Source organism: Alosa sapidissima, chromosome 2 (assembly GCF_018492685.1).
Source record: "Alosa sapidissima isolate fAloSap1 chromosome 2, fAloSap1.pri, whole genome shotgun sequence".
NCBI lineage: Eukaryota > Metazoa > Chordata > Actinopteri > Clupeiformes > Clupeidae > Alosa > Alosa sapidissima.
In genome coordinates this window covers 36,691,390-36,719,252 of record NC_055958.1, presented here as the reverse complement: position 1 = coordinate 36,719,252, position 27,863 = coordinate 36,691,390, and the positions used below count along the sequence as shown (strand labels likewise).

The window sequence follows — 27,863 nt, the reverse complement described above, 5'->3', positions numbered from 1 at the left end:
TTCGTGGCTTGGGGACAGTCAAGACGGATCTTCGGGCGGAGGGGCTAGGCCATCTCTGGACTCCCACCCGGTTGAGGGCGGGCCCCCCTCCCCTGTCTCTGATGGGGCCGACGTTCCGTCAGGGGAGCGGGAGAACGACGTGATTGTGGTCTCATCGGATGGTTTTGCGGAGGGGGCGAGTGAACCCATGGCCTCGCCTTCTACGGAGCCCCGTGAGGCGGCCAGTGATCCCGGGTGGAAGTTGATGGCGGCACAGGATCGACTCCTGGGGACTTAATGTTAGTTGTAATTATGCTTATGGGGGTTTTCCTCTGCAGGCTGGTTCTTGCCAACTTCGCTTCATGTCGGTTTGGGAGGAGAAGAAGGACGACGACAGGACCAGGGGACTCCAGGTGCGGCAGCTGTTTGCTCAGGATCGCCTGCCGTTGATTGTCTACATGTATAATCCATGGGTGGCCGACCAGGACCATCATTTACTAAATGAAATCTCAGTGTGTTGCACAGGTTTTTATCATGACTTTTAAAGCGTTGTGTTGAATCTAAAGTTTCCCCCAGGTATTTAAATGTATCTACATGTTTTATATACTGGCCTTTTACTAAAATTTCAGAATAAGTTTTAAGTTTAGATCTATTTGTAAAGAATATGGTTACAGTTTTTTTTAACATTTAATGTAAGGCATGAGTTATGTAACCAGTCACTAACCTTGCTCATGACAATTTCTTGGCCACGTCTGTGTACAAATAGAACCCCAGGCCACTTTTCCCACTTTAAACTCCCTTACTGCAATCCAGTTTTCTGAAATGTTCCAGAAATCTGCCTTTTCAACTGCTGTTAGACTTTCCTCAAATCCAGATGAATTAATTTCCCTCTTCTATTCCTCCTGCTCAGATATCCTAAACTCTGTTGGCTCCCCTAAAATCACATCCCAACAGTGGTTGGATAAACCCACCCGCTCTCTTAGACAGACCTGTCAAAAAGCTGAACGAAAGTGGAAGAAAAACCATCTTACTGTCTCTTGAAATTTTAAAAAATGCATTGGTGATTTATCAAGCAGCCAAAAAAGCCAGAGCCAAACATTTCTCTGACATTATAAATAAGCATTCTCATAGACCCCAAATTCTGTTCTGGCACCATAAACTCTATTATCAACCCCCGCTTATAAGCCCCACCCATAGTCCGAAAGCATTCAATAGACCTGAAGTTCGCCTACAAAAAGCCTGCCATCTTTGACATCCGGTGTCTGGCGATTTTTCCTATGGGAAAATAACATGGGGATTTTGAATTATTGCACCTGTTAAACACGGGGATGAAAAAGTCTGAAATGCAGACGTTTTCCTGAACACACTTTTGTCCTCTGCCTTCGAGTGGATACTGTGATCTCCGGTACGTGAAGGCGGCAGACTTAGATTTGCTACCCCAGAGCTAACTTGCAATGCAACTTGCCATAGGTAGTTGCTTCAATTAACAACCGGATGTCCTTATATGGGCAAAGATTGCCGTTTTGGTTCTTTTTTGAAGGCGAACTTCAGAGGTCTATTAGCCTACAATAAATAATAAGTAAAAATACAATAAATTAGCCCAATGAGGCAATCAGGTCTACAGGATTGGGGAAACCAACGTAATGAGCAAAGAAAAAAGTAAAAATACAAAGAACCAATAAAGAAAAAAAACTCCTTCAACGAGAGAACTTTAATCGAGGTCCAAGAGGACACGCCGCGGCCACCGAGGGAAAGGGACCAGCACTGAGACCACTATCGAGGAAGAAATATCCTCGGTAATCAACCTTTCTGATACGCCTCTGTCCAACGAGCAACTGTCTGTATTGTCTAAGGGTATGTGCTTTGTACCCACTCATACCTCCAGCCTGTTGAACACTAGAGTGGATTTATTACGTTTTTACCACAAATTACACTTAAAGACGTTTTATCACAAGTCGGTACACAATTACGCTTGCTCCGAGACGAGTGTCAACTCTGACATTACTTCTGACAACATACCTCATAATTCTGACAGCACTACCAGTGGGGTATACTACGAATCTCGATTAGTGGGTTAGCAAGGTATGTTGCGCTCAAAGCCAGAGTATGCTGTGACACGAAAGTGGATCTGTTTTAGTGTCGCTATATCACCATGGTATCTTATGCTATCAACCAAACCTGGTCGGAAGGATTTTATGTGCTAAATTATAGCTCAAATTGTGGAATCTACCGCCCACTGACCAATCAATTGTCTTAAAAACGAAGTTCTCTTACATGTAGGATTCTGTCATATATCTTACAGGTGGAGCTCAGACCCTCTACTAACATTTTGGATCTCGAATGCGCTTTAATAGTGCTGTGCGTGCAAATATCCTACTATGGACGTGCATACCATACAACAACTGATGACAATTGATTTATTTGATGTTATAGGTTAGACACAAAAAATGACTGCAGTGTAGATTAAGCTATCGCTCATGAATGCGGAAGTAATTGTTTTTAAATAGAGGCAGTCTTGTGCGTCTCCACGTTTCATGATTGGCCAACGTCATCCCAACATCGAGAATGCGCACAGATCTGAGCTGAAAGCCTAGTTTGACAAATATATCACATAACTGCTATCGTAGTATCACTTAACATATACCCCTGAGTCAAGGCTTTGTGAAGCCTCGATATGTCTACCAGAGTTTCTGCTAGAAAAAAAATGGTGACGGTCAAAGTGACCGGCAGAGTTTTCATTTTCCGAACATTTTGATGATATGCCGGTCAAATATATTATTGCTTCTTAATTAGTCAAATTGAGGAAAACTGGAGACAGGCTACCTTAAGAATGACATAATCAACCTAGAATGCAACATGTTCATTAGCCTAACTTAAACATGCCTAAGATCTAGCCAGTATCTTTTCATGGACAGCAAGAGTCCCTTTGTTCGTTCTTTTAAAAGGGCTACGTTGTTTGTTGCTGCTACCCACGTTCTCCACATCTCCAGTGGTGACTGTTTAACTTACACAGATGCGCACATACAAGAATGAGCGCTCACACCACTACCCCCTAATACTATGCCTCTTTATTTGATAACAATAAATCAAGAAATGTTTCCTATTCTGGGAAATGTTTAGTTTCTTTTTCTTTCGGCCGCGGTTCAATGATACCGTTTAATTGTGCCAGAAATTATCCGCGGACCAGTAATCTCCTCGTCGAGGAGGCCCTAACCCTGCAGATCATAGACAGAGAACGCACAGGCCTACTGTATGCTTTGGGTAAAGAACACTTTGCATGTCCAGTGTAGGCTACACGGAGAATGACAGTGTCTTGGAGCGGCCGCATCCCCCGCAACTCCACTTCCAATGTCCAATGATTCCGACAGATACGCCCGACACTTCTACTTTTTATCTGGTGGTGGTGGAGTTGACCGGACATCTGAGGCTTCAGACGTTACCAATTTATCATCCATCACGTCTGGCCTCTGAAAAAACTTTTAAGGCTAGTCTGCCTGGGCCTGGCCATGTTTGAACCGCCTCACTCATTTGTTCGTTGTTTAACATGGACGTTTTTTAAGCGTGCGCTTCCTATTTGAAATGCAGCATAGCTATGCGTGTTGTTTAATAGCTTACTTTTCAAACGGTAGAGCCTGTTCATTTAAAAACATAGACAGAGGACGTATAATATAGGCTTACGTATTAAGGCTTATTCTCAAATTCAGACTGCGTTAGGGGACGGGATAGCCAATTTCAATCGGACAATTTGACCGGAAAGATTTAATTTTGTCGGACATTTCATTTTTTCCGGCCAATTACCGGACAATGGAAACCCTGATGTCTACATAGCCTAGATATATCTAACGTGCTTTGATGTATACCCCACAGCACTGACTCGAACCCTTTGTTTAGACCTAAATCCTTGTTTACACCTACAGTGGGTCCCTGTTAAGTTTGGACGGGTTCCTTCATGAATCACGCACCCCATTTTCTCAGCAGAAATGGCACAAACTGCAGTTGACACAAACAACCACAAGGTGTCACTTGGGTGCCACTACTATTTTTGATGCGACTGACTTACTGCTTCCATGACGGGGCACGGGAACTTAAATTGATCACGGTAGTTTAAGCTTACACTTGACAAAACATTCTAATATGAAAATGTAGATGCAATTGTTGTAAAATGGTGCAGCTCCTTTAAGAAAGCACCGTGTGCAGGGATGGAGAGAGAGAAAGCGAGAGGGGATAGGCCTATGTGTGTTAGAACTTAGCGTGTGGAAAAAGTACGTGCTGTTGAGACTGGAGCGAGTCATATTCAAAATAATGCAAAAAAAAGTAATTATCCTCATTCATTGCAACCAAAGCATGCCTGCTTGCCGACGTTCAAACGAAAAATATATCAAAGCACCTTTTGCGTTTGAATGTAGCACGAAAAAATGTTTAAACAGCTGGACAAATGATTTAGCTAATTGATTATATAACCTGTACACCAGCAATTGTTGAACATTTACCTGTACAAGTACATTGACAGTAGCCCAGCCTAACAGCATGTTGTAGGCCTACTGTAGAAATTTCACTTAAATTGCAACCGCAACATGCCTGCTTGCCAAGGTTCAAACGACAACGAAAAAGCTAATAAAACAACAAGAGGGTTGAGTCTGAATGACACTGAGTTTTTGTAGTTCAGAAATATTTTCGTATAAAAAAATGGTCATTCTTCAATCTCCTTCACTGACGCCTATGGAAAAGGCTTAACGTCCCAAAACAACGATCAATGATCATCAAATTTCTCTCTCACATTGCTCCTCATAACCATCTATAAAAAAGTGTTTTTTCTTTTCTTTTTGAGCACATCCGAATCCCAGGACATAACTCACTGGACCTTATAATAGGCTCGAGATATAATTCCAAAGGGGGCAGATATGGGCCACTGCACTTAAAACTTAAAAAGATGAAGCTTTCCGAACTTTGAAATTGCGATCAGTGACTGGCATCGGGTGAACGAAGCTTTTCGAAGTTGAACAGGCTATTAAAAACTATTTGCGCACCTCCATGTCACAGGAGAGACTGGGCTCTCCCTTCTATGAAAAAGACGTTAGGTTACCTGCAAACTGGCCTATGATTTCATTGCTGAGTTTGCGGCAAAGCAAGAAAATGTTTTTTTTCCAGAGTCAGGATATGGCGAGTCAGTGTCATTTATTTGTCCAATGTTAGCCTATAGATACAGACCAGTACATCTTATCAATAGTTTGAATGTCGTGTGTGTTTCTGCTCATTCACAAATACCGTTCAGCACAATGATTCATGCCCAATTAATTCGTTCGCCTTTGTTACACTATTTGGTTTCGTGATGTAGCCTATGATAAACACCATATGGCCAAATATGTGACTCAGCTAATGTTATAGGCTATACAATTGAATTTCCCCTCTTAAAGGCAAGCTGGTGTAGCTTATTAGACTAGGCTACTATTAAAATACACCGACGGTAGTCTTGTAAGCTATCGCATGATTTCATGCACGTAAGTGAAAAGGGCCTTGCATCTGTCAAGTTCGCACAGGGCCTCGCATCCCCTTGCGACGGCCCTGCAGCTCCTCCTAAGACAGCGAGGAAAAAGTTAAAATACGCGATAAACCCGGGAAAAGTTGACAGGTTTGTTTCGGTCCCGGTGATTATTTGTGAAATTGTGCAAACTCCTTTCAAGGAAGGAGTCGTAGCATGCAAGCTCCCAAATTGACCCAGTAGCCTAAGGCATCAATAAATTGTTGGGACTGGGGAGGGTCATGCGTTTTTTCTCAATCACTTTGGAGGGTCATAGAAAAAATTCTTGCTGGCGAGGGAGGGTCACGTCTTTTTTGACTAACGCTCCCAAAACTCCTCCGGTAGCCCCTTAATTAAATAAATAACGAACAGTCCCTAATTGATTAATAGCCTAGGCCTACACCAGCAATTGTTGAACATTGACCTGTACAGGACATTGACAGTAGCCCAGCCTAACAAGCAAATGTTGCAAAATACATCAAAAGACGCAATTAATCAGAAATAAATAATGTAATCTGCATCGCTTTATTTAACAAACTGCAAGCAACAAGAGCATTGAGTTCGCTGTAAGGCCAAACCCAAGAGCAAAGCCTATCTGTTAAGGCAGTCGATAGGCTATATAACGAGCTGTGTGCCTGGAAAGACGATAGATGACGGCTCTGGTCATCCCATACCCTCCCCCCACTTCCTGTAGCCTACCATTATGAAGGCCTGTAGCCTAAAACGACTCGTTGCCGTTTTGTGACATTAAGCTTTTTCACGTTAAGCCCCCCTCCCCCATCCCCTTCTTTCACAAGCAGTGGGGGAGCGTGGGGCACAAAGTAACACTTTTTGGTAGACAAAGGAGGGTTCTCCGCGCTTCTATCGTTTGGCCACAATCCGTTGCAACCAGGCCAGGACAGATATTTTAGAGAGGAGAGACGCCGGTGCAGCTCAGATGTCTTCTTAATTTTCTTTATTCTTCAGTAAAAGGTGCAGAACATTATTAAACTTTGACTAACATTTCGATGTGTCGATGTTTTTGACTAACGAACATCGAAACGTTTAATAATGTTCTGCACCTTTTACTAAAGAATAAAGAAAATTAAGAAGACATCTGAGCTGCACCGGCGTCTCTCCTTCTCTCTAACACTTTTTGGCTTTGGCTAAATATTTCTAAAATCATTTGAGTTTCACTAGTCACATGTTTTAACAAGCAACACTTGTTATTGAACTAATAACAGACGTGTGTCGAAAATTGACTTTATTTTTCATACGGAGAAATAACATATGCAGAGTCTAACCAAGGTCAATCTTGCCAAAAAAGCCCTCAAACCTGAGGCAAAAGTGCAAAACATCACAAAACTAACTAAACTAACACGCGCATATTTTTGTATTGCAATCATTGTAGCCTACAGTTGTAACAGCGCGTAACAGTCGTTTTACTCCCTGGATGCGCTCATTATAAAGAACGTTTAACGTGTCCCAAAAACAGCTATCAATTAATCACCAAACGTCTTATAAACAAGTATTGCCAGGAGCAACACCTTGCAAAAAATGATAACAATAGGCCTAGGCCTTTATATGGCTCTGCTCCTGCCTAGATTCGAACTCAGAACTACCTGAAAGTTGCAGACCTGTTCTGGAAATACGTGCATTAACCCACTCGACCATCAGACAACGCTATCTGCTTCGAGTAGGCCTATTGGGTAGGACTGTAGCCTACACTGGTTGCTGTGGCACAGTCTTGAGTGACCGAATTCGTTTTTCTTTGTCATATGAATGCTGTCATTTTGTTAACATTACTGTTAAGGAGATGCTGTAGGCAAAGTCTATATTTCAACCTCGTTAGTGTAGTAAAAAAAATCAGAACTATTCACAAGGTTTCTGGGCAGCATATTTATGTTCTGTTAGCAAGCGAACTTCTCATGACTACCGACAAAGTAGCCTACTACCAGCTGACGAAGCTCTCATTTTAAAACATTACTGAGAGACAGACACTGTACAATCAAGAAATCTTGCCACTGAATCCAAAACTATGTTTAACATTATGTACAAGGCTTAGGCTACAGTGGACTAGCATGTTGCAGGGGCTGCTAAAAACACAGAGAAACGCACTGAAAACTCAGCCAATCACAGCCCTTGCTGTCGAATGCGCCGTCTGGTTCGACCGTGGAACTCCACAGCGGACTATGCTGCCCCCAAGCGGCTGCAGTTGTACTTACATTTCACCATTCACCATGATCGTGAATGAAGTGTCAATTTTTAACTGGGACCCACTGTATGGTATCAAATCCTTCTCGTCGCCTTTTGTAAGAAAATTTTAATGTGCAGAACTTCTTTGATGCCTGGTCCAGACCCACACAGAAATCTAATTTGATAAGTGAACATAAGGCTCTTAAGGAGCTCTCTATGATTGATGATATAATTTATCCACCCTGCTGAAAAGGGTGGGGCTGTAGTGGTTTTGTCTAAAGACATGTATATCCTAGAGGCGACAAGACAACTAAAAACCAAACACTATGAAAGAGTTTAAAGTAATCCTTTGTCTGAACTGACCAATATTTTTCATAACATTTTAACCCATTATTGAGAGTGAAATGAAATATATGACAGTTGAACACCCCACCTTGGCTACATTTTATTTACTTCCTAAAATACACAAACCTCCTTTTGATAACCCCCCTGGGTGACCCATTATCTCAGGTAATGGTACACTTACTGAACCAGCGTCCAAGTTTGTTGATTCTTTCATTAAAGGATAATTCTGGTATTTAGCACTTTGAGTCCCTTTTCTGGTTTGTTTTGGATGAACTAGAGTGGTGGACACCGAAATTTTGACGATGGGTCCTCTCTCGACTTTCTGACTCGTTTCGAATCGCCTTTGACTGTTTCAGAATGGCTGGCTATGGGCATGCACAAACATGTCCTTAAAACAACCCTTAACGTTCATTTTTAAAACTGTGCAATTAATTCACCGAGTGGTTAGTGATGTTTGTTGATGTTCCAAAACAAGTAGCGTAGCGAAATAGTTTAGTGTTTTATTTGGCATTTTGTAAAATTCCATTGATTTCTGTTGGAAGACTCATTGCTCCTTGATATTACTGTGCTACCGGAAACGGAAAGGGGGTCTGTTTATGGTTGTAGTCTTTCCCCCGCGAGACTGTCTATGCTTCAGACACAAATATTGAGCGGAAGTTTCAAAAGTGTCAAAACATTCATTATTGAATGCTTCGCAAGTCACAGGTCTACCTATGTGCATGTAATGTAAATGTCGGTTATTCCCGATATCCCTTCATTTACGTGTTAAAATCAAAAATTTTTTTTAAATCTTCCGACGAGGGGGGACTTGGAAATATGTCACCTTTTTCAGGCCTTCTGAGTTTTCAACTCTGACAATAGCAAATAACACAGATTGAAATCATACATTGCGCCGATATATTTGTTTTTAATAATCAACGAACACCACTAACCACTCAGTGAGTTGCACAGTTTTGAAAATGAACGTTAAGGGTTGTTTTAAGGACATGTTTGTGCATGCCCATAGCCAGCCACTCTGAAACAGTCAAAGGCTATTCAAAACGAGCCAGAAAGTCGAGACAGGACCCATCGTCAAAATTCATTTTGAAAATATTCATTTTGGAATGTGTGACGACACATTTCGCGGAAACATGAGTGTGATATGGAGAGAAAAGAAAAACGTGAGCAATTTGAATATCCTTCATATCAAGTAGAAGGCTAAAGTTAAACTTGAATGCTAAGCCTATATTCTTTAGGCAATTAATACAACTGATCCCTTTAGTTTTAGGCTTATGTGTATTGACGTTGCCAAGCTTATTCGTTGTTGCACTATCAGTGTTGCACTAAATAAAATTAAAATAAAAAAAATTATATAAATAAATATTGTCGTTGCTCTTAGGTCTTTAGGATTTATGTTTTCTGTTTAAGGTGCGATCGTGAAGCGATTTCACTTGAGCAAGATGATTTTTAAGTTGAGCGGGGAGCGAAATTGAGCTGAGCAATCTGACGTGAATTTGAGCGGAGAAGCGGCCGAGTAAACAGCCACCTGAGCGAGGAGCGTGATATTCACACTGCTCAGCTCAACTCACTAGCTCTGTTAGCACTGGACAATACAATGACTTTTTGCAGGTCATCTCTGTGTTTATATCAAACTAGTGCAGTGCCCGTTCAAACATGCCATTCCTGAAGAAAACCCGTAGCTCAATTACATGCCCACAGGTATGCCTGCTTTAAAAATAGGATGATAGGGAAACATCATTCCAGCTAAGCATTCAATAATGAATAGGCTACTGAACATTATAATATATTAGCCTATAATTAATGTGGCCTCTAATAGGCTACATGTGTAATAAATGTAGGCATGGCTGCATGTGACATTTCTCAATCAGAAGAGAGAGATCAGAATGACATAAGCCTAACAACTGTTTTGAGTTAAGGCTAAATGCGGTTTGATGGGTTTCATCAGGTCCCTTTCCACAGGTGTATTAATCAAGCACCATGCAGTCTGCATGATAATCAAGATGCTTGATTTTATACACCTGTGGAAAGGGACCTGATGAAACCCATGAATAGCTTACTGAATAACTTCCTAATGTTATTAGAAGCGTCAGTTTATTGCACATACTTTTATTTTGAGTGGTCACTACATACCCGTGTTTGATGGCGTGATAAGTGACGTCGCTCAGTCTGCAAGTTGTTGTCTAATGTTGGCTATGTGGTATTAGCCTATCGCTCGTGTCACTTACGTTCGGTGGTGGTGTAACGTGCAACGAGATGGCATTGCAAAAGAATAACTTTCTTGCGTGTTCGCAGGTTCGCTTCCCATACGAAGTATTAAGGCTACATTGTTTATCACCTTGATAATGGCATTTTTAGTTATAATCTTTGATGAAAGACATATGTCTACTGCTGATAAAGGGTCATGCACATTTGGTAGGCTGTCCAGTGACAGCTTTGCCAGTGGGCTATATTATATCTGATGCAAGCCAAAGGATAATTATTCTGTAGCCTAGGCAGCTAATAATTAAAACTGTTTCATGTGTCTACGATTGTTCATGAATGTTAAATCAACTGTGTGCTACACAGATTAAATACTAGGCATAAATTGAATTGAAAGCCATTGTATTTCAGATCATTTTATTTCAAACACTTTGGGGACTTATGGGAGACAATAGGCTATATGTTGATAATTTATTTTATGACCACCTATAGACAATAATTTGGAGTGAACTCTTTTAATATAAGAACATAGTTTTGAATATATGCCAAAGTTGTTTTTGAGTTTATACTATTTATTCATTCACTTGTTTTGTTAAGCACTGTATAGTCTATGTGTTCAAGAGTGAAGCCAATCAAACTCGCAATTGATTTCAAACCATTACCATTTTAAATGTATGCTTTCATTATTCTCCAATTTCTGTAGGCAATCTATTTTTTCTCTCGATGTTAAATTTGAAAATCCTGTAGATGGCGCTTGCCTATCGAACAGAAATCGTCTAGTATTGTCTTAATTTTACGACATATATCATCTTTTCGTCAATCTACTGTTTTGGTCTAATTTTCTGCCTTGTGCACGAGCAGAGATGAAGCTGAACTAAACCTCGCTTGAATAAACGAGGCCAAGATGCCGATAACTTGAGTTAATGGAACGGCTTCAGCCCCAAGTGAAAGTCTACGCTAGTTCAAGCCAGGCTATTTCTGTTAAGCGCCGCCTTCATTAGCGAGGTTGATGGAATAAAAAGCGTCAGTTTATTGCACATACTTTTATTTTGAGTGTTTGTTGGCGTGTTGCTGCAAAATCCGCATAATCATTTTATGCAAGAAAACTGCATACAGGGAGTTTTTATTGTTGAGGTCAGACATGATAATCATCTTGCATCTTAACCCACAAGCGGTTTCCGAGTAATCCGTTTTTTAAATTGCGACTGACTATCATCAAAGTGAGACCTAGCTACTGTCAGTACACGATCCATGGGGTGGAGCTCCCCTGAAACTGGTCCCCTTGGAAACAGTGCAGTGCAGCGATAAACATCCTACGTGAATAAGCATATTTTGAAATATGCATCCAAAAATCTTCAAAATTGAGTGTGCACACCTTTGTGCCACGCGCAAGCCACATACGAAATCTTAGGTCAGTCTGACAAACGGTTAGCGAGATATGCGTGCCACAGACGCTTCTTGCTTTATATATAGATTTGAGTTTATTGTCTCACAGTACCCAAATATTTATACTGCTCTGCCACCTCTATGCTGATTCCTTTTATATAAAGTGGGTGGAGGAAAACCAGGTTTTCTCCTAAAATCTATGATCATATCCTGAAGGGGCAGGTCACTTGTTTTTGCAGGGGGTGGGTGGCGGCTGAAAATCTTCGGAGGACGGAGAAGATTAGGAGCTTGTCTGAGGAGCTGTGGGGGAAGCAGGGGCGGGGGACTTTCAGAGTGGGATTAACGCTCTGAAGGGCGAGTTGCAAAAGTTTTCTGAGGACAGCGAAGGTAACTGATCCCTGGGAGATGGCGGAGGTGGCAGCGGAGTTTTACGAGTCGCTGTTTGCTGAGCGCAGTGAGCATGGTGAGGGGCTTGGTGTCTTGGGCGGGGGTTATGGATGTGGACCTTACGTTGCAGGAGCTGACTGAGGCAGTGAGGTCCATGAAAGGGGATAAGTCGCCATGGGTGGATGGCCTAACGGCCGAATTCTATAAAACCTTTTGGGATTTGCTTGGGGAGGGGTTGTTGGCGGTGGTGGTGGGGTGTTTGGGGGCGGGCCAGTTGACTGCCTCCATGAGGTCAGGCCTGGTCACTCTGCTCTTTAAGAAGCGGGAAGAGACCAGGCTGGAGAACTGGCGGCCCATTACGCTCCTCTCCACAGACTACAAAATTGGAATTACGGTGGAGAAGGTTTACTTTCACTTTCACAAGGCTTTCAGGACTGCCTGGCAACTGGATTTTTTTATTTTAGTTTTCACACGTTGAAGGACTGCACAGATTTTTTCGGGCCGTTTCATAGGAAGAAGGATGAGCACAAGGTGAGGGGACTTTTGGTTATTCCACTATTTGGACATGCTTTGAGACCGTTGTGCACCTTTATAACTCGTGGGTGTAGGACGGGGATATCCTTAGTTTTTTTAAATTATACTGTTCAGAGGTGAGGGGTTGTTTGAATAAGTTTGGGATGTGGACGGGGCGGTGGCAGTTTTTTGTTCGCGTTAGGGAGGACCCGAGCAGGCCGGGGAGCCTTTTTATCCCCCTGGTATTTTTGCTATCGGGTCTGACCGGGGTTTTTTGTCTTTTCCGGAGCAACCGGTTTACTGCCGGAGGTGTGGGGGCTTGGGGCACCGTAACGAGGAGTGTCAGGTGAGGCAGTGCAGGCGGTGTGGTGCTGGGCACCATGAGGTCAAAGACTGTAAAGCGAAAAAGACTTGTAGCCTGTGTAACAGCCCAGACCATTTGTTCCGGGCTTGCCCAGGGGAGCAGGGGCAAGCTGAGAGGGTTGGGGGTGACGTGAACAATATAAAAACCAATAGTGACCTCTCTCCAACACCAAACAGGAAGGGGCAAAGTAGGCGACAGCTGTAGCAAGGGACCTGATGAAACCCATGAATATGATAATTTGTTATTTAATTTCTTATACATCATTAGTCGGCTCTTCCACGTGACAGAACAACTCTATATCGGTTAGGGATGTCACGCATGAAACAATGCTGCAGAAACACGAAAATATGACTTTCAGTTTAGTAGGCTCATTTCAATCATTTCAGTTCCTGTTGATATCTATTGCACGATGGGTAATAATTTAAAGGAATCTAGTTGCAGTCTTGTAAATAGTGACCCTGCAAGATCCCATAGTCACTGCAAAATCATAGTCTGTGACTTAAAACTCTATTACTTGTCTTTAGATGTGAGAGGGTCTGAGACTGTAGTCTTTCAAAAATATTTTCCAAATCTTTTGCAAGTCTGTCAGTGTAAGGAGGGCTTAAGCACCGCCATCTGAACTGAAAGCTGGTATTGAAACAGGGTGTAGCCAGCCTTTGGTTTCTAAGGGGAAATACCCTATGTCCTCCCCACCCACCCACACTGAGGATTCAGGTGAGGAAAATCCACCCATGGGGACCCATTAATGCATATGTCTTAGTTCCTTTCCTTTTTGCTCCAACTCTGTCCCAATGTTTTTCAGTTCGAGGCATTTGTCCTTGTTTCCCCTCCTTAAGAGTATTCGACTTACTAGCATCCGGTGTCTCGACTTCGTGCACCAGCCGTAAAAAGCAGCCAATTAAAAGGTTCTGCCTGTCAACCATTACGTTATGCTTCCGATCAAAATCGATTTAGATGTTCATAATCAAAATAAATCTTGAAAAACAATATTTTTATTCCATCAAGTTTACATAATTTTTAATGCCTCTGAACATCGAAGTTAATGCTTTTTCATGCCTGAATTTTCACAAAATCTATGACCCATGAATCATGAGGATGCACCTTTCTGTGTCTCTGAGGTCGATGTGAGCAATGCCTTTAGGAGGGTTAATTGTAGAAAAGCTACTGGACCGGATGGAATTTCTAACAGGGTTTTGAAATCCTGCGCTGCTCAGTTAGCTCCTGTGTTCACTTATATCTTTAACATATCATTGGCTCAAGAGACAGTTCCTACTTGCCTCAAGCAGTCTGTTATTGTTCCAAGGGAGTTTTTCCTTGCCCCCCCCCCCCCATTAATGCACAAATAGGCTGACACCAGACATAATTTCACTGCATTTCTTACTTCCAGTAACTATATGCATGTGACAATAAACTTCCTTGTATCCTTGTACCCACGGAAACCCTGCAGTATTGTGTGACCTATCAAGGCATTTGAACTTTAATACACATAATGAGTGATAAAAAAAAACAAGAACAAAATGGTTACTCAGTAGGGGTGTGAATCTCTCATGTAAAAGACGATACGATTCGCATCTAGATACATGGGCACGATTCGATACAAGAAAAGATACATGTTTCTAAAAAACGATTCAGTACGATTCGATTCAATTCAATGCAGTTCAAGAATGGAAAGCATTCTGAAAGATTTTTTATCATTTGCTCATGGTGCACATTAATTTTATATTATCAATTATCATGGTCATGGTTGTCAATTAGGCAAAAAAATGTGTGAATATGATTATCTAAACTGAGGTTTGTTTCATATACTGTATTGGAATGAAAAAAGAATAGTCTACATTTCAGTCAAACACAGCAGCCAAATACAACATAAAAATACATTTTTATAGACTTTATAGATCTTTCACAGATTTTATAGAGTTATATCTGATTGTTTTCATGGAGCTGTAGCCTTGTTGAGGTAAGACAATACCAAAATAAAAGTGCTTAAGAAACTCCTTTTCTCATATAGCCTAGCCTACCCTACAAGAATAAAATAGGCCTACAAATCAATAAACTATCTGGGCTTATTTTTTTCCAACAGTAGACCTAATGCAGAAACCTATAATGCCACAAGTCTGAGTGAATATGAACAAAATCATTGGCTAATAATTTGTGCATCGTTTTAGCAGCTAGGGCCAAATTATTATTTAACATTAAGGAAATCCCTTCATCAAAGGTAAGGCTACTCTACAGACTATCATTGCTGTTTAGGAATGTTTAATTTCGCGCTGGATTTTGAAAAACAAAAGCCGACCGAGTGCAAGTTGTCACATGCTTAAGTTGCCGTAGATGTATGGGTAATGAGGTTATTTGACAACTTTGGGCAATGAATGTAACCAAAAATGAACTGCATTACCCACAATTCCGTACCACGTATAGTTTCAAAACCGGAAGTGGGACGAACGCGCTGCTTAGGCTGGAGGGACCACCTCTCTGCTAACTCCCATAGAAGCCCATTCATTCTAGGATTTTTTTGAAATCCCATAACTTCATATAACATATATCCTGTGCCGATATTGTAGCTTCTGTGTAATCCACATAAACACTACAAAGGCAAAACAGACTCCACTACCTCGTCCGTAACGTTGGTTACCCGTAAGAAGAATGGTTAGCTTGTTCGGTTGGAGGGAAGCTAGCTTTGACGTAATCTCTCTTTCGCGCCGTAGGGAGATAACCGTATTGTTTGGATAAGAAGCTCAGTCCACCTTACTGTCTATGACGGTAACTCATAAGCAAAACCTAGCATACACGACCGTATGTTAAGGTAAAGCATTACACAGAGGCAACCTAATAATAATAAAAAAGTAAACCTATTTTTTTTTAATAAAGGCACTAATCATTTCAGAGGTTTTCGATGGATTGACCGTAGGTCGGAAAAGTGGAAAGACGATTAGCTTCAAGGCTATAACTTTTTTTGTTTTGTTTTAGCATGACTGTTTTTTAAGATGATCATGTATGGTAGCTTCAACATTAACACGAGTTGGTGAGGATGATATTAATAATACATACATAAATAAATGTTTAACTTTGATGACTTTGAAGGCGAAGGAAGTGTGAGAAGAATTTCTGTGTATCTATCATATGAGTTACACGATTCAGTTCGATGGCTAACGTCACGAAGTTAAGTGTGAGTCTGCGCAGTAGTGGGGGGACCAACTGAAAAATCGTTCTATTTGACTCAGTGCCCTCCCATTGAAAACGACGGAGTCTGTTCGTCAATTTCTTTTACTGTCTATGGTTGGAACGTAAATGAAAGTCTGAGCGAGCAGAAAACGCTGTTAACCGATTCATAACAAGTAAATCGATATAACGACCGGTTCATTTCCGTTTTTTTCCGATTCGGGGCTTCATGTATCGATGTAGCCGTATCTTACACGTTACACGTATCGGTTAATCTTTACACCCCTATTACTCAGGTATATTTATGAACAATAGGCAGAAGCCCCCCACTCTTTTTGGCTGCGAGGACTGCATTCATTTCCTCAGTTACTGCCTGACGGCACCTCTCTGCAAAATTGGCAATCTTTTCTGACTCAGCTACTTGTGCTGAAAACGGTCCAAGAAGCACATCAGGGAACACCATTGCCAGTTACCCAACAACTGCCGTTCTGGCTATGATGTTTCTGGTGTTTAGCTCTAATATTCTCAGGGTCCTAGACCCTATAGAACTTGCCAAGGATAAAACACCATGGATGAATATCACAACAGTAGCAAATCAGAAGAGAGAATGTAGGAAAGCTGAACATAAATGGAGAAACAGAGTTCACCACAGGCCTAGACAAAATGTAGCCTCCTTATATGAATTTACTGCTATTGATGGCCATACCCTAAAAACTGTGCTGTACTTAGTTCATCTACTTGCTGTCTTGATGCTCTGCCTACAAACTTCTTTAAAAGTGTTTTCAGCTGTTTGGCATGAGCTTTTGCAAATTGTGAACCGTTCTCACCTCAGGCATTTCCCCAGCAGAACTTAAAAAACCCCTCCTGTTGTGTTTGTGGTCAAATGTGACCGATTGACGATTCTTTTCTCTCAAAAATAGTGTAACGTTATTCTGCCATGAGGCTCCATGACTTAAAACAGGGCATCTGAACACACAAAACATTTTTTGATCATTTGATCAACAACAATCACTTTAATCACAAAGATCAACATGTCAAGAGATTTTGGAGAGAAACCAGCGGGTAGGCTATGGATATCAGCGTATAATGATAAACCAGGTTTTGTTTAATACAACAGACATTTAAGTAGAGTGTAATCTGGGGAGTGTTTTGCGATTCATGTTCAGTGTGAAGCATTTAGCTGTTGACCATGTTGATTTGACTGTGTTATGCAAATGTGTAAAAAACAGGACAAAAATAAGATTAGTCAATAGAAGTGGAAAAATTAAAGGTCTCATTCACTGAGAAACCGTTTAATACTTGTTACTTTCGAAATACTATAGCTCACTCCAAGTTGCATATGCATGCTGCACGTGAAAATGATCTTCTACCCCCATTAGCCAATGAAAGAAAATACACGGAAAAACAAGCAAATCAGAAAGAGCCCTTCCTAATGAGGCCGAAGGGAAACTGATTATTCATGGCCTCGCCCACCTTGGCTTGTGACCACCTACAGGAAGACTGGAAGATTTTGCGGCTAGGGGATTGTCTCTCTGCAGCTAGTAGGAGTTAACAGCAAGTTGCTAACATGGCGGAAAAAAAATCATGCCTGTGTTATTTGTGGCAATAACACATCAATGTTGCATGTCTTGCCTTAGAAACATGAGTTGAGGAAGAAATGGTTCGGATTTATCGTTGGAACACCACCACCGAAGTAGTGCAACATTAGTTCTGTGTTCCAATCATTTCGACCACACTCACTGCCGTTAGAAAGTGGTTTTGCATCGATGTTCTGAAAACCTGGTTCTGTACCGTCATGATGGTCGACCACCAGCTCACAGGCCGTAAGTACAAACAAACTTTTCCACCTAACGTCTGTTACAAAATAGGATGTTCATATTCTTCAAGTTAGCATGCATGAAAAGGGTACAAGCTAGGCTTAGGCTAGCCTATATTACAGAAAGCTACACCAGGCACGTAACTGAAGTGTTCTGTTCGCGACGTGTAAAATCAGAGAATGTCTAATAGGAAGGGGTCTGGTAAAATCCATTAGAGGAATGGTCTATTTTCCCGAACGTATGGCGCGGGAATCGTGCCAAAAACCTTCCGACCGTCCATCTGATCAACCAACCCATCGACCAACCGAACGTCATACCACCCGCCTTACTTACATGTATCAGAATAATTGCCTTTTTATAAGCAGCCTACATATACCTACATGAACTTACACGTATCCAACATGTGCCCAGAATTGTTGCAACATGTACTTATTCTGTTGGAACATGATGGATACATGTAGGCTCGTGTTGGAACATGAATACATGTAGGAACACTGTACAATGTTGAAACTTCATTAAACAAACATTCATTAGCCTATTTGTGTCGTTATTAGTGATAATTGCTATTGTTGCTTAAATGTATTATGCGTATGTAGCCTAGTCGCTTTGCAAAACTATCTGCAAAACAGGACCATAACTATGAAAAATGCCATAGGCTGGCCTAATAGGCTTATCACATTTTCTCTTCACAAACTCGCGTCACAGACCTACCTCACACACCACTTGGAGGTGCAAACAATCGGAGTTTTGGTTGATTTGACCATCAAAGTTAACTTCAAAACAGATACTTTACTTTGGATAGACAATAGCAATTACCTCAAAGGAGTGATTAACGTCAAAAAATGTAGAATGTTTGATACCTCCACCTGTTTAGTGTTCTAAAGATGTCAAATAGTCAGCTATAGTTACCAAATTCATAGCCAAAGAGCCAGAAGGGAAGACGCATGGATGGCCATAAAAGCTGTGCTTTCATTATACAACTAAACACAACAAAATACATTTATAACCCTTGAGCTAGCTCCTTACTATGTAATCTCAATAGCAACGCAGTGTTTGTTTGCACCTCCAAAAACATGGCGTACCTGGTTACCTCGTAAAAAACTACCCGTATGTTTGTGTGAAAGAATGAGCCCACTTCAGATCTTCAAATTTGTAAATATGTATCCCAGCCTCTAGGCTAAGTTTAACGTTTTCTGGACAAATGTATCCTTCGGACTGCAGTTTGAATTAAAAGGTTTTGAGCTGAAATTGCATGAAGGCTGATTGACTGTTTGTAGTGGACCACCTAGACCTTTGAGCAAAACATCAGCGGACAGAGAAGCCCACAGTGTCTGGCAATGCATAATGCTCAGGGGACCTGCTTATCCAGCTGTGGGTCGCCAGTCTAACCAACAGGATTACCATAAATTCGCATTGTATTTATATTTGGCTATAGGCTATGATTAAAGTTCCTATGGTCCACAACTACTCAACACTAGTTACCCACAATTTGCAGCCCTATTGGTCATGTCTATAATGTGAAACTAAAATCTAAGATAGTAGAGAATAATGTTTAAAAGTTCACAAATGTTTGAATAGAATGTTACACTTTCAAGAAGTTGCATTTTTATTTTGCAGGGCAGAGACCAATACAAACCTGGCCAATAAATCACCCATACATTACAATTACAAAAAAAAAAAAAAAAAGACATTGGGAGTCAGCCCTCCATCCTTCCCATTCCACATAGAATGCCTGGTACACAATGGGTCAGTGGTAAATCAGAGTACACAAACTACTTCACATTTACATTAATTATTAACACCTGGTTCTTTAATTACAAAAAAGAAAAAAGACCTTGGGAGTCAGCCCTCCACCCTCCCCATTCCACACAGAATGCCTGGTACACACAGTGGGCCAGCGGTAAACCAGAGAACACAAACTTCTTCACTCCACATTTGCCACAGTCAAACTGACAAAATGACTCAAAACTTGAAGGTTTTTTCTTCATCCAGGCCAAAACGGAAGTCTTCCTCAAGGGACCTGTGAAAAAGGTAGACCTAAACTATACATAACCTCAAACACACACTTTCAGAAAAGAAAAATTGTGGGAGTCAATCCCCCCCTCCTCCCTCCCTTACGCAAAGCCAAATACCCCTGACCAAGCCACAGCCAGCTGGATTGGCCTTGAAAAATCAGGATAATTAGAATGCAGAGGTAGCCTTAGTGTGACTGAACACGTGTTTGCAAGAGTTGGAGTCTGTAACAAGGAAAAAGTCCAGCATTGGTGGCTCCTTTCAGGAAAAAAAAAAAAAAAAAAATCGTGGGAGTCAACCCCCCTCCCCCCAATACCCACAACACACCCACACCAACAACACCCCTCCTCCCTCCCTTACGCACAGCCAAATACCCCTGAGCAAGCCACAGCCAGCTGCATTGCCCTTGAAAAATCAGCATAATTAGAATGCAGAGGTAGCCTTAGTGTGACTGAACACGTGTTTGCAAGAGGTAAACTGTTGGAGTCTGTAACAAGGAAAAAGTCCAGCATTGGTGGCTCCGGGAAGCCAGAAAGTGGCACTCGGGAGGCTCCACTGCAGAGGACGAGTACATCCTCTACTTGAACATGGTCCATGTTACCTTCTAAAACACAGAAACAAAACACAAATCAGAGCCTCAAACATATTCGTCTTATGGCCTCCTTACACCAAACAACTTTGACAAGATTTTGGAAAGATTCTTGAAAGATTGTAGTCTTTTGAGTAAAGCTTGAATGGGGGGCATAAGTTAAAAGACTACAATCTTTCAAGAATCTTTCCCAAATCTTGTCAAAGTTGTTTGGTGTAAGGAGGCCATTATAGGTAAAAATGATACAGGCAAGTTCCTTACCTTCCACTTCCAACAACCAATCCCTCCAGTGGGCAATAGTGCGGTTCTCTAATCTTCTTCTGTTGCTGCCCACTGGAGACAGCGTTGGGGTGAAGAGGTTGGCCAGGTCGGTGGCGGTCAGTGGGAGTGGAGGTTGTGTAAAGGCTCTTTGGAAGGCTCTTGGGTTGCACATCACCTCATCAAGGAGCCCCAATGTCAAAAGGCCCTCCTTAAACCTATAACAAAGGGAAAACAGTACTTCTGTGAAACACTCCCCAGAAGCATTACAGTAGTCAGCTATTATTTTCACATTATACAAACAGACTTTATGAGGAGACAGCACTCGTAATGCCAATATGGCAGTTTACCACTCACTTCCTGTAATGCAAGTTAGGGCTGCACAATTATCCCCATTGCAATTGTAATCACAATATGAGCCATCCCATTACCTAATCGCAAAAGCTACAAACAATCATGTAAGGGATAATGGACTCCACGGTGGTCTGTTCACCAAAATGAATGCACGGTCGAGGTTGTAAAACGGCCCCAAAGCAAACAGAGGGCTGTTTAAACCTCGTAAGTGCATTAATTTCGGTGAACAGACCACCGTGGAGTCCATTATCCCGCTTATTCCACTGTTGCCACTTGCATTGTGTTCAGTTCCTGTTTTAATCGCTAAAACTGTCTTGTTTGTAGAACTGCAGGCGTATCCCAGGATTCTGATGAGCTTTGAAACATCGCTATTTTACTTAGCCTGCTGTCATCCATCTAGCTAAAAGCCACCTCCAGAACATAGCAACATTGTAGCATATGACGAACATCTGCATTTTACAGCTCGGATGCAACATGGTCATTTAAACTTCATGAGTTCAGCGAATTAATATACAAGTGTGATACGGCCAAACAAATGGATCTACTTCAAAGGTGTGCAAATAACATATGGTTAATGGTCCTTCTAAATTATGTAGGACAATGGGAAATTCAACCAAGCAGTAAGCAGAGTTAATTTTGTCACATTTCTGACATTAAAATTAATTTCATCCTCTTAGACTGTGCCACTTCTGGTTGGTGGGTGTGTGTAGTGCATGAGGGGCCCAGACATTCTGACTTGGTGAGCTTCACAGTCGGTCGGGGTGCTGTGCATCTTGTGCATGCTCACCAATCAAGGGTGGCACAAATTAAAGAGACTTTTGGAATATTGAACTGAATCAATTGATTGACATTAAAAAAAATAATATCGCCAATCACAATATCAGTCAGAAAAATCAGAATTAGCTATTTTCCCCAAATCATGAAGCCGTAATAACCAACCACATTGTTGGACTGAATATTGACATAATGTTCCGAAATAACTACCCGAAACTGTTACCAAGAGAGTGGTGACTTGCCTATAAGACTTTGATTATACTCACTGTGTAAGAGCCTGGGCAAGTCGGTCTTCTAAATAAAACTGAAGGGCAATTTGGACAACGACATCTCGGTCCTCAAGGTTATTAATGAACTTCAGCGCGCCCATCACACCCAGGGTCTCTGCTGCAGCCATCACCTCCAACCTTGCAGCCTCCACGGTTCCAGCCGTACTTATCTAGAATACAAATACAGACACACAGACAGTGCATTAAAGACAGTAGCCTAATTTGTTTTCCTTGAAGTAACAATAACCACACCGATCTCAGACTTTCCCACACCAACATAATATCATGCTCCAAAAAGAGTGATTCAAGCATAACCTACCTTCTCCAATATTGATCTAATGTCATAATCCACTACATCTTCTACTCTGTATTTTGGGGATGTAGTCCACTAATTTGACTATAAAGTCTATCAGAAAAAAAATGAACAGGCAAGCCCCCCTGGATGAAAGCCACAGCCAGCATCCTGCCAATAGTTCTGTATAGGCCATCTTGTAGTGCTAGGAGAATAGATATTAGGGGTGTATAAGTACACACATTCATACTGAACAGTTTAATAAACTTTCAATACAGATGCATACCACATGTACCAAATGCAGTCTTTAACAGTAATAAACAGTAGACATGATTGTGGACCAGGTGTCAAATTCAAGTTCTCAAACATTTTAAGTAGCAGACCATATTGTCAGTTAAGTCAATTAACATCAAGAAACATTTGACCCCTTTTAAAGGTCTCATTCACTGAGAAACCGTTTAATACTTGTTACTTTCGAAATACTATAGCTCACTCCAAGTTGCATATGCATGCTACACGTGAAAATGATCTTCTACCCCCATTGCCCGCATTAGCCAATGAAAGAAAATACACGGGAAAAACAAGCGAATCAGAAAGAGCCCTTCCCAATGAGGCCGAAGGGAAACTGATTATTCATGGCCTCGCCCACCTTGGCTTGTGACCGCCTACAGGAAGACTGGAAGATTTTGCGGCTAGGGGATTGTCTCTCTGCAGCTAGTAGGCGTTAACAGCAAGTTGCTAACATGGCGGAAAAAAATCATGCCTGTGTTATTTGTGGCAATAACACATCAATGTTGCATGTCTTGCCTTAGAAACATGAGTTGAGGAAGAAATGGTTCGGATTTATCGTTGGAACACCACCACCGAAGTTGTGCAACATTAGTTCTGTGTTCCAATCATTTCGACCACAGTCACTGCCTACAGTTAGAAAGTGGTTTTGCATCGATGTTCTGAAAACCTGGTTCTGTACCGTCATGATGATCGACCACCAGCTCAGGCTGTAAGTACAAACAAACTTTTCCACCTGACGTCTGTTACAAAATAGCATGTTCATATTCTTCACGTTAGCATGCATGAAAAGGGCACAAGCTAGGCTTAGGCTAGCCTATATTACAGGAAGCTACACCAGGCACATAACTGAAGTGTTCTGTTCGCGACGTGTAAAATCAGAGAATGTCTAATAGGAAGGGCTCTGGTAAAATCCATTAGAGGAATGGTCTATTTTTTTTAACGTAGCCTACAGGCCACGCGCCAGGTGTAGCTACTTCCATTGATTAGACCTATTGGAAGCTAATTGTTGCAGAAGACGCAACGCGAACGAAATGCTTCAGTTACGTGCCTGGTGTAGCTAAACTCATAAGAAACTGTATGACCACACTACCCAGAGATTTAGCTTGTTGAACCTATAATCTTCTAACTTCTAGCGCAATCAATGAGCAATGTAATAGAATCATCACAGCCAACGAATGTGTTTTGTGTGTTGTCCCTTCGGATACCCAGGACAACACAAGCCGAAACAACAACTCAGACCTTTTTCCCTAAATAATCCCAGCACCATCTTACAAAGGATCTGTAGGCCAGATGTCTGCATCGTCTGGCAAAAAGAGGACATTGTTAATTCTGTGCATAGTTTGGATGTTCTTGTGTTGTGTTTGCATTATTTTAATAGACTGCAATATTACTATTTGTCAGTGTTTCATGGACCACCTAGAAAAAAAAAAAAAACAGTAGACCTACTTCAACAGTATATTTACACAATAGGCCTTCTCACTGAACTACCTTGCTTGTTGTCTTTGCACCTTGCTTATGGTGTCAGAGGATTCATATGATTTAAACTGGCATAGGTTACATCAGTGTTGCAGAACTGTTTGGATTTACATACAAGTTGGTTCAATATTGCAAACAACTCATCTATTATATTTTACCACATCTACTTGTGGAACACTTGAGTGAGTACCACTGCTGTATGTAAATATAATAAAGTTATTTATTGAAAATTGACCTGTTTTGTATATTTGTTTTAGGAGTTTCATCAGTTGTTGTCCCTTTTAAGCTAAAGGTTTATCTTCCCTTTCATATCTTCTGTCTCACAGAGGGCCATAGTCGTCATAGACGAATGTTTAGTGCATTTTGAAGAGAGTACATTATGCTAAGGCAGACTGGTTCTAATCCTGGGTACAGGCTCATACAGACAACAGGGGAACTGGTGTTGCCCATTTTTCTAACTACATGAGCAATCCCCTTACGAAAAAGTAGTATAGGAATATTATAGTATTTGGGACAAAATATTATAGTAATCTTATAGGAATAATTATTATAGCAATAATTGGGACATACTATAGAAGTACTACTAATAACTCTATAATATCCTGTATCCGCTATAGTTTTTCTATAGTAGTCTTATAGTACCTATAGTATGTCCAAATACTATAGTATGCCTATAAGATTACTGTAATATTTAGTCCCAAAATACTATAAGATTCCTATAGTAGGCTACTTTTTCTGTCATACGTGACAGAAAAGAACTTGAGTAGGCTAACCTCTGTCAGGCTATCAAAGCCATAGTTCTCGTTTGCATTTAGATCTATATATATATATATATATATATATATTGGGCTATGACCAAGTGGTCTTTCAATGATAGTTATGGTTTGAATGCCATGATACTATCTATTCCGATAGCATTAGCATGCTAGGTCAGTGGCTGAACTGCATTTAGGGTGTGTACCTGTGTTGTGAAGTAAAATATCTACTAGGAAGATTGCAAACACTTTTGACTGTGTAAAGAAATAGGTCTTTATTTTAAAACGTTTCCAACTGTTTATTACTTGAAAGCAAGATGATTTTAGGAGAAATTTTAAGCTGACAGGCAATTGTTACCATTCTATTAAACCAACGTTCACCGACAAACGATCAGGAAGCGGTTCTTCTTCCTACTCGGATACTAGGATCAAACACATGAAGTTGTATCTCCGAAGACATTTTGTGCAACAGTTTTGACTCGAGTTTTAGCCAGGTTTTAGCACTGTAAAGTTGAATATGGAGCATAGCACAGGATGAGGTCGCACTGGAGGAAGCGTCACAGTACTGTTAGCCAATCAGAGGTGAATTCATTAGCATGTCATTAATATTCATGACTAGAGGCGAAATCCAGTCGTTCCTCCCCGCCCACCTTCCCCACCAAACTAGAACAGCATGAAACAGACGCAGGACAACATTTTTTTCACCAGAACCGGCTCACAGGGCATTCATCAACACTACAGACCACTGCAAAATTAATAAAAAAAACGATGAGATGAGACCTTTAAGTTTGTGTAATTTTTGTTGTGCATGTCTACCAACTGATTATTTATAAATGGATAACACATACATTAATTGTGTTTTTAAGGTGAATTTGAGAAAAATGTATAACATTGAAATGATTTTGAGTTGTATTAGGCAATTCACAAATGTACATGCAATGTCATCTGTAGTAGCCGACTGTATTGTCAAGACAAATTTTGCACATGATGTGTGGTAAAAAATAATGAAATGTAAATTCCAATGATGTGAGCTTTGAATACTTTGTAGAGATATCACATTTTTTTAAATATTGAAAAAAAAAAAAATCATAGCTACTTTGGTACATAATTACTCGATTTCTGCTGAAATTGGCTTAATGTCCATCTGTGACAAAGAAATGTGCGTACAAGTACAACCATTACATATGTGTATTTATAAATCTAAAAATGATAATGTTAAAAAACACACACTGTTTGTTTATGTGTAAACCTACTATGACATTCTCACTGGATAGAGCCCGGATCGCTGCGGAATGGCTGTCACACCATGGAAACCTGTTCTAGAACAAGTACTGGCTTGTTCAGAAATGGACTGACAGGTGATCCTGCACCTTGAGAGGTCGAGGAGTTCAGGGAGCAGTGTGGGGCCATGTTGAGAGGATGGAGGGTGTGGAGGGTTTCACACGTCATGGGTGGGAGGCCATGAAGGCAGGGGTGGTGGCCTTCTGCCAGTCTTGGGTGGCGGAGGAGAATTCAGAGAGGAAGTGGCGGGTAGTGGTGGTGTCTCGGGAGCGGGAGGCCCTATGGCCCCGGTTGAGGGGTGGGAGCTCGGAGGTTGTGGAGAGAGTGGAGTTTTTGAAGGGGGAAATGGGGTCTTTTTTTGAGGGGCAGGTGAGGCGGCTGAATTTTTCCGGGCATCTTGGGTCCAGGTTTGGTGGAGGTGTTAGAGGAGAATTTTAAGGGGGGGTTCCTTGCCCCTGTCCATGAGGTCAGATTTTTTAAAAAGGGGGAAGTGACTTGTTTGGCCAACTGGAGGCCGATAACTCTCTTGGCTGTGGACTACAAGGTTGTGGTGAAAGCCATGGCCTCGGTGGTTGGGGAGGTTCAGATGTGTGTGTGGGGGGGGGGGGTGTTGTGGTTTGAACCTCTCCCTTCTGCATGACATCATCGCCTGGTCTGAGCAGAGAGGCCTGCCTTCAGCAGTGTTAAGTGTGGACCAGGAGAAGGCCTTTGATCGGTACAATCATCAGTTTCTTCTCCTGGTCCTGGAGAGGATGGGTTTTGGCCAGGTTGTTTTGAGGTGGCTCCATCTTCTTTATTGTGGTGCGGGAAGTTCAGCTTCATCTCTGCTCGTGCACGAGGTAGAAAATTAGACCAAAACAGTAGATTGACGAAAAGACGATATACGTCGTAAAATTAAGACAATACTAGACGATTTCTGTTCGATAGGCAAGCGCCATCTACAGGATTTTCAAATTTAACATCGAGAGAAAAAATAGATTGCCTACAGAAATTGGAGAATAATGAAAGCATACATTTAAAATGGTAATGGTTTGAAATCAATTGCGAGTTTGATTGGCTTCACACTTGAACACATAGACTATACAGTGCTTAACAAAACAAGTGAATGAATAAATAGTATAAACTCAAAAACAACTTTGGCATATATTCAAAACTATCTATAACCTATGTTCTTATATTAAAAGAGTTCACTCCAAATTACTGTCTATAGGTGTAGGTGGTCATAAAATAAATTAACATATAGCCTATTGTCTCCCATAAGTCCCCAAAGTGTTTGAAATAAAATGATCTGAAATACAATGGCTTTCAATTCAATTTATGCCTAGTATTTAATCTGTGTAGCACACAGTTGATTTAACATTCATGAACAATCGTAGACACATGAAACAGTTTTAATTATTAGCTGCCTAGGCTACAGAATAATTATCCTTTGGCTTGCATCAGATATAATATAGTCACTGGACAGCCTACCAAATGTGCATGACCCTTTATCAGCAGTAGACATATGTCTTTCATCAAAGATTATAACTAAAAATGCCATTATCAAGGTGATAAACAATGTAGCCTTAATACTTCGTATGGGAAGCGAACCTGCGAACACGCAAGAAAGTTATTCTTTTGCAATGCCATCTCGTTGCACGTTACACCACCACCGAACGTAAGTGACGTA

General features: G+C 41.1%; 1 protein-coding gene across 1 annotated transcript; it reads right to left on the bottom strand.

The window, feature by feature from the left end:
- Positions 1 to 20,142: 20,142 nt before the first annotated feature.
- On the bottom strand, positions 20,143 to 22,321 carry LOC121691404 (G2/M phase-specific E3 ubiquitin-protein ligase-like). Its single transcript, XM_042071175.1, has 4 exons — positions 22,097 to 22,321; positions 20,706 to 20,920; positions 20,198 to 20,459; positions 20,143 to 20,158 (listed from the first exon to the last, which is right to left on the bottom strand). Exons 1-3 carry the CDS (start codon positions 22,225 to 22,227, stop codon positions 20,212 to 20,214), a joined length of 594 nt encoding a protein of 197 aa, XP_041927109.1. The 5' UTR covers positions 22,228 to 22,321; the 3' UTR covers positions 20,143 to 20,158; positions 20,198 to 20,211.
- Positions 22,322 to 27,863: the final 5,542 nt, after the last annotated feature.

Bases quoted from the DNA above. Each gene is read 5' to 3' on its own strand.
- LOC121691404 (XM_042071175.1), bottom strand. From the start codon at position 22,227: ATGGCTGCAGCAGAGACCCTGGGTGTGATGGGCGCGCTGAAGTTCATT. The intron at 20,921-22,096 runs GTGAGTATAATC...CCTTTGTTATAG, and splicing joins CTTGCCCAGGCTCTTACACA to GTTTAAGGAGGGCCTTTTGA. The intron at 20,460-20,705 runs GTAAGGAACTTG...TCTGTGTTTTAG, and splicing joins TTGGTTGTTGGAAGTGGAAG to AAGGTAACATGGACCATGTT.